This window comes from Sinocyclocheilus grahami, unplaced genomic scaffold (genome assembly GCF_001515645.1).
Source record: "Sinocyclocheilus grahami isolate Dianchi unplaced genomic scaffold, SAMN03320097.WGS_v1.1 scaffold815.1, whole genome shotgun sequence".
NCBI classification, from domain to species: Eukaryota; Metazoa; Chordata; class Actinopteri; order Cypriniformes; family Cyprinidae; genus Sinocyclocheilus; species Sinocyclocheilus grahami.
In genome coordinates this window covers 438184-446124 of record NW_015505994.1, presented here as the reverse complement: position 1 = coordinate 446124, position 7941 = coordinate 438184, and the positions used below count along the sequence as shown (strand labels likewise).

Sequence of the window (7941 nt, the reverse complement as noted above, 5' to 3'; positions counted from 1 at the left end):
TTAAAAGTGAAATATATCTTCAGATCAAGTTTATCGCACACAGGGCTCTTTTAGATTAGGTTTTGAGATGTGTACGAATCAACTAGGCTCATATCAAATAGTTTTACAACTAGACTATTGCGATAATGCTCATCACCTTTTACTCTGTTGGTGTAAACAGATGAAACCTTTGGAAAACTAAGTCAGTGACTTATGAATCACACATGCTGCCAAATTGCCCACTATTACAAGGAGAAGATTACAGGCACACAAGCTTCTGTGAGAAAGGATTACAATGCTACACTTGAAGAAGGATGACAGTACTTCAGACAAGATTTCTAATAATAAATGACATCAACTTTATGTTTGTATTCTCTTGTTTTTCCCTTAAACCTTTGATGCTCAAAAATATATTGTATATATGCCTAAAAGACATTCAAATTTGTTTTGTTTGTACAGTTATAACTAGGGTTGTTTTTTAATACATTTATATGTAATTATTAAAAAAGGCTTATGTAACAAACTAATGCACAAACTGAAGGGCATTCATCTAAAGCCTTTGAATTATCTGCATTTGAGGTCTTTTCTCATAAAATTTTGATATATGTGATTATTTGTGACTCATCTGATTAATCACTGTATCATGTAATTAATTCGATTACATTTCATTTGACAGCCCTAATAACGCCATTCTCTGTTTGTTCTGTTTTCAGCATACGAGCCAGATGATGATGTTGGTGTCCAAGAGTCGATCACAGGGGAGGAGGGCGAAAATGAAATGCAGGCTGAGGATGAGAATTCTGAGAGGCCCACTTCCAAGGACAAAGAAGACAAAGACATAGACAACAAAAGCAGCTACAGCTTCCAGAACTCTCCGGTCAGTGTCCTTTCCAACCAGGAGGTTGAGCTGGAATCCCGTCTGAGCGATGGCAGTGACAGACTGTCTGACTTTAAGACCTCACCACCAGGAAGTCAGAAGGACACAGAGAGCCAGGGCTCGAAACTGAAGGATGACATGCACAGTAGCCTGGAGAAAATGAGGGCTGCTTATGCCAACTTCCTTTCAGACTCCTACTGGTCAAAGATTGGACTAGATTTGAAGGTTGCTAACGCTCGCAGCAAAGCAAACTGTGACAGCACCAACGGGAGCACCAAGAGCGAGTTTGACTGGCACCAGGACGCACTTTCAAAAACCCTGCAGCAAACGCTGTCCCCGAAACCTATGTCAAAGCCTAATCTATTCAGCTCTGTCCACCTGTACAGGCAAAGTAGCAAAGCATGCGGCACAGTCTTTACGGGAGCCAGCCGTTTCCGCTGCAAAGACTGCAGTGCGGCGTATGACACCCTGGTGGAGTTGACGGTACACATGAACAAGAGTGGCCACTACCAGGATGACAACCACAACAGACAAAACATCGCCTCCACATCATCATCCAAGAACCGCAAGAGGAACCTTCAAGATATGGAAGGCAAAGAAGATGCACAAAAAGTGCTGAAGTGTATGTTCTGTGGCCACTCTTTCGATTCTCTGCAAGACCTGAGTGTCCACATGATCAAAACGAAGCATTACCAGAAAGTGCCTTTGAAAGAACCTATTCCAGTTATCACTCCCAAATTAGTCCCACCAGCAAAAAAACGTGCATTTGAAGCCACAAGGCCTTGTTCGCCCGACTCCACCACAGGAGCTTCGGGTTACAGTGAGGCACAAAGGTCGTCTGGCCTCGCCAACGCTCCCAACAACCGCTACGGCTATCAGAACGGTGCTAGTTACACATGGCAGTTTGAGACATGCAAATCTCAGATCCTGAAGTGCATGGAGTGCGGAAGCTCCCACGATACGCTCCAGCAGCTCACCACTCACATGATGGTCACCGGCCACTTCATTAAAGTGACAAATTCGGCCTCCAAGAAAGGCAAACAGCTAGCCCTCGATCCTGTAGCAATAGAGAAAATGCAGACACTTGCTGAGCCAGCAGTGAACGAACTTGAAGGAGAAAAAGTTTCTCCGAAGAGCACAGCATCTGGTGACTCTGAGAGGGCTACTCCGAGGGATATGTCACCAGACAAAGCTGACAAGAATGGAGACAAGGAAGAAAAACAAAATGAGAAGGACCGGAAGTCCACTGACGCCGGTTTCAAGTACCCGTACTTGCGAGAAGAAGACCTTGAGCAGGGGTCCAGTGGAGGCGGTGACATTCTCAAGTCTTTAGCAAACACGGTGGCTTCGGCAATCAATAAAGCTCAAACAGGGACCCCCAGCTGGAGCGCTTACCCCAGCATTCATGCGGCCTATCAGCTATCAGGGGTGATTAAGACTGCCTCCTTCTCCTCTTCTCCTCCCATCCAGCTCAAGCAGAATCTCAACCACAAGCACAGAGCCATCGCACCCAAGGGGAAGTTCTATCAGGGACTTCGGGGACTTGAAAATTTCCAGGGACATCACAATTCGGACATCAAAAAGGAGAGGGGAGGCGCATCTGATGGCAAAGAGAGCCAGAGCAGTAGGTTTGATCTGTTGGAGAATGATGACAGTGATTGTCAGGATGATTCCTCCTCCTCTTCAAAGCTGGATGCAGACTGTGTAAGTGAAGAGAATGACACAATCAAAGGGAAGTTGAGCCCAGCTTTCTCTGACAGAGGGAACCCGTCACCTAGCCCCCCTGCCAGCAACGGGCACAGCAGTTCTTCAGAGCTTGTCAGCGACTCCCAGGAAGTCTTTAGCATAAGCCCTCTAAGCGCACTACAGTCTGTCTTGAACAATCATTTGGGTAAAGCAAACAAGCCCAGGCCCGAAAGCATCCTCTCCCATCGCACACAATCCATCTTTTCAGAACTGAATAGAGGTTTAGAGAAACCAGTTTCAGCACTCTCAGCATCTGCTGCCATCAGGCCCGGCAATAGCTTCATGTACACAAATGACGACCAGCCAATAGACTTGACAAAACACAACAAACCAAACGCTTCCCTCTTATTGCAGTCCTCCACTCCCGTGCCCCAGAAACATGCGCTGTCTGACATTGCTGACATGGTGAAGGTTCTTCCAAAAGCCACAACCCCAAAGCCCTCAATGCCAGCGAGAGTGCCTGCCATGAAGCTGGAGACCGACGTGCGACGATTCGAAGACGTCTCCAGCGAAATGTACTCGGTTCACAAGCGTAAAGGCAGACAGTCCAACTGGAACCCCCAGCATCTGCTCATCCTTCAATCCCAGTTCGCCTCCAGCCTTTTTCAGACTTCGGAGGGCAAGTATCTCCTCTCAGACCTCGGGCCTCAGGAGAGGATGCACATCTCCAAGTTCACCGGGCTTTCCATGACCACCATCAGCCACTGGCTCGCCAACGTCAAGTACCAGCTTAGGAAAACGGGAGGGACCAAGTTTTTGAAGAACATGGACACTGGTTATCCGGTCTTCTACTGCAATGACTGTGCATCGCAATTCAGAACGCCCTCTGCGTTTATATCCCACCTGGAGAACCACCTGGGTTTCCAAATTAAGGACATGAACAATCTAACCATAGAACATCCGACTAAAGTAACAGAGCCCGAACTTTCAAAGGCGCTCAATGTCCGGCTGACGGATTCGCAGATCACAGAGGAGGAATCTGACTCAAAGTTCAAATGCAAGCTTTGCAGTCGGACATTTGCCAGCAATCACGCGGTCAAACTTCACTTGAGTAAAACTCACAGTAAATCCCCCGAGAATCATTCACAGTTTGTGGAAATGGACAAAGAGTAGCTTTGTTGATTTTTACTACTTGTAGTTATCTTGTTGGTAAATAACTGTAATTGCTCTGCTTTTATAAAACACGGGTCAAATTGTCTACTTAGTTTTTTTTTTTTTGGTCCAATTTTTCCATAATGTTTCAAGTAGCATTACGTAGAATGCTTAAACTTCAACTTCAGAGTCAACATTTCATCATAATGAGGACTAAATGGACACACTGGCTGGGTTAGAATGAAGTGTACTGTTAGAAAATAAATGATCATAAAAAGATTAAGAATACATTGACGTAAGTCTTTGCACCCTGTTCAAATGCACCACCAGTAATGAAATGTATTACTGCTTGAGACATAAATGCTGATGTTTGCATGCAATAGCTCTGGCTATGACTACTATTTATTTGTATGATATGGCAAGTTTTAACTGTATTACGTTTAACAACAAATTGATCGATGCATTAACTGTAATTTGCAGATCTGATCATGCACTTGTGTGAACACACAGGTGCTCAGACAGGTAGCCAGACACACATTAAAAACATTTACTGAAATGTACAGTATATTTGCTCTGTAAAATGTTTGTGTCGCAACGATAGAACAGAAAAGCACTTTAATAAAAGTTTAATCACATTTAGGCGCAGATTCAGTGTGTGGGCTTACAGATTTGGACAGGTTTGACACGAGGAAGTCTCACATTAATGTATATTTAGCATCGTAGAAAAAGTGTCTCATCAGAAAATGCTTAGTGAGACAAAAGAACACTGCACCTTTTATACCAATACAAATAAAGCATTAACATTTTTCTAACTGTCTACAAGTCTTCACTTCAAATCCATTATTATTGACTGGAACAAAGCAGAATCATTGTTTTGAATTTTTTTTCTTTCAGTAGGTTCCTTCTTTCTAGAATTTTTTTTTTTTTAAGAAGTGAACAATAAAACCAGGTAGCTTTCTACCAATGGTTGAACTGTTTTCAAGACATTTTTTCAAAAAATGTCAGGTCGGGGCAGGTTGTCACATGTGTTATAAATTTACACGACTTATTAAGTACAGTATGTGCTATTTACATTTTTGCTCTTTCGTGATTTTTTTAAATATAGTTTTATTGTTAATAAAAGGCTGTTCAATGTCAGATTGGACCCCACACAACAAACAGTGTTCTTAATGAAATGTTGTTTGTTTGTTTTTTCTGGGAAAGGGTGAAATTATTCAGTTTTCATTGTTTTTGTAGCCAAGACTACATAAATCGTGAAATATTCATTGGCGTAATAAGACAACTAGCCCCATTCTCACCTATAACATTTAACCCTGATGATGTCACTCGGCTATCAAGAATCGCTTATGATACACCTCAGCTTCCAAATATGAAAAATTATAATTACCCTCTGAACTTGCAACATTTAATGCGATTTCCTTCCTTTTTTTAGCAATCAAGCCACCAATTACCACTCCCCATCGTATCTGTTTTATAACAGGAAAGTGACATTTGATAGTAAATGGGAAAAAGCACCAGGTGATTTGCGCATCCTGACACCGGCGTGCCCTCCATTGTTGGAAATGAGCAAGCAATCACGATAGCTCATCAGATGACTCCTAATGCAGTTAAAGTATTCCGCAATAATTCCTCCTTGCATTTATAATTACAGCCATAGAGCTCACACCTCAGTGCACAGATTAAAGCCATAAATTATTTAGCGCCTTGCCTCACCGATGGATTCCTGATTCCCTCCGTTGAGCCATTATGCTTCAGAATACCAACTTCCTTTAAATGGAAGCCCGAGGATGATTTAAGATAGGCTGAACAATATGACAAAAGGAACGCAGTATTCCGGTCATTTGTGTTTCTTAATTAAAATTGAGAGTGTACCTCTGAAGTGTCTCGTCAAATGAAAGCGTGCCATGGCTGCGGTAACTCACAATTGAGTCATTTAGCCTTTGCGGTTAATGGCGAAATTTGAAACGACCCTGCCACTGGATGGGCACGTGTGACGGGGAGCATTTGAAATGGTTTTCGAGGTAGCCGCTCAATGTCAGAGATTCACATTAAGGGCCTGGATCCTTTTCGTCATTGTAATCAGGGGGAGGAAATTAGCTGTTTCTAATATTAATTCAGAACAATAATTCAAAGTCATTTGAGATTTATTGCCACATTAAAGGCGAGCGCCAATCGGATACACAATCAGGGGTTTAAACAACCCCGCAATTAATTAACTGTGTCTCTTATGTTTATACGGGATGGCAGTGGAAAAAAAATAAAAGCATCACCGCATGCTAAAAGAACAATAGGATGAGAGTAAATGAACAAGCGATTATGCTGATTATTACATTACTGTCCTAATAAATATTGCTGGGCAATTACCAAAGGCCTTTTTTAAGATCTGGGATGTGTCTCATTTCACTCCCTACTTCTCCATAATGTAAATCTGTATATCACGAACGTAAATTTGATCATTATAGACGACTTGCAGTAAGAAAACAACATTTCTGGTCCTGTACTGCATAAGTGAGTACTTGCTACTAAACTAGTGAGCGTATTGAGACACACCCCTGGTTATCGACTTCCACATCACTGAATGTTTTTGGACCCCTGCATTCTCTGTCATTTCAAAGTCTTAGTCATTTAGAAGGAAGATTTTTTGCAAAACACATCTACATAGACAGAGCTTACCCCTGAATGCCTAATCCAGCAAATGTGCTTGTACCGTCTTCTCCGGGCCCGTGTGGATCATCTTGTCAGACAGCCACTTGAGAAGTGTCAGTCCTCTGCCTAATTAAGTCACAGCGGTGGAAAAGGGCCGTGTGCATCCAGACACTGATTTTAAACCACACAGAAATAAAGCATTTTAAGCGCACTAACTGGACTGAAAATAAACTCAAATTTGTGGGTAAAAATGTCAGAGAGTCGTTAAGTGTCACATGTCAAATGAACAGCAAAATAATGGGGGACCCCGGAATGAAATGACTTGTGTTGGAACATTTCCACAGTTTTCTACTCTAAGAGATGGGTTAAAAAGTGAGCACGTCGTTTAACCTGGGACGCCAATTATTTATGAATTAGTTTGCGAATTTTTATCAAAACACTATGCTTGCAGAGTATGTCTCTGGATAATCTTACACATCAGATGTCCTTAAAATGTATTATTAGTATTCTTTATTAAATATTAGCATAATTTGACATGGCATAAGACTGCAACTAAATGCTCCCAAATTTGATAAAAACAAATAGATACGATTTTGCCACAATCTATATTGGTTTCTTCAAACATCATCTCGTTAGAGCATGCGCCAGCATTTAAATCACAGCACAAGCCGTAATATCTGATTTGTAAAAGTATGATTATTTTTAACTCAGTCAGAGCCGTTTCTAACTCAGTCACTAAATCACGAGTCATATTTAGATTATGTTTGATTGGTAACAGACTGTTTTCGTAGACTGTGATGACGCAGTTCCATAGCTAATATTAACATTGTAAATCTGGCAAAGTTTTTTTTATATACAGTATTTGCATTTAAGAAAAATGAATATACATGTAAAACTCTCACTCTAAAAAATGCTGGGTTGTTTCAACCCAACATTGGGTCAAATATGGACTAACCCAACTGTTGGGTTAAATTTTTCAATTATATTTTTAACCCAAAAGTTGGGTTAGTCCATATTTGACCCAAAGTTGGGTTGAAACAACCCAGCATTTTTTTAGAGTGTATAGTTAGTGTTAAATCTCTCAATATTTATTTTCATTAATTTATTTTGTATTTTATTCATTAATTTATTAAACATTCATAGAAATTCTATTGTGTTTTTTCTTCTTTTTTTTGCTTTCTAGTGCAAATGGGAACACACTGACTGTCAGTTTACTGACTGATTATTCATATGACAACATGTAATTAAAGATACATACAGTATTCACAATACAGTATTTAAGGAACATTTACGTTCCAATGTTTAAATGTTTTGTAAGATTAAAAAAAAAGTGATAAATTGATAACTATACTCTAACTTTTTATTATTAGCAGTTTCATTGTTCAATTTCAGTGTTGTTTTTACATGCTGTTCCAGACCATGATTCTCATTACTGGGGAAAAAATAAATAAATCTTGACAATCACTGCATGCTCATAAATCCATACGGAAATGTGCGGTCACATCGTAACTTCCTTTTAGACTTTACAGGCTTTCCAGAGCTGTTTACATGAATGCAGTCTGTATCGGGACGGTGGGTTTGGGCAGGGCATATGGGCTGTG

General features: G+C 40.9%; 1 protein-coding gene across 1 annotated transcript; it reads left to right on the top strand.

Annotated features, from left to right (window-relative positions):
- Positions 1 to 653: 653 nt before the first annotated feature.
- On the top strand, positions 654 to 3912 carry tshz2 (teashirt zinc finger homeobox 2). The gene has a single exon (XM_016246892.1). It carries the CDS (start codon positions 758 to 760, stop codon positions 3713 to 3715), a length of 2958 nt encoding a protein of 985 aa, XP_016102378.1. The 5' UTR covers positions 654 to 757; the 3' UTR covers positions 3716 to 3912.
- The last annotated feature ends 4029 nt before the right edge of the window (positions 3913 to 7941 follow it).

Bases quoted from the DNA above. Each gene is read 5' to 3' on its own strand.
- tshz2 (XM_016246892.1), top strand. From the start codon at position 758: ATGCAGGCTGAGGATGAGAATTCTGAGAGGCCCACTTCCAAGGACAAA.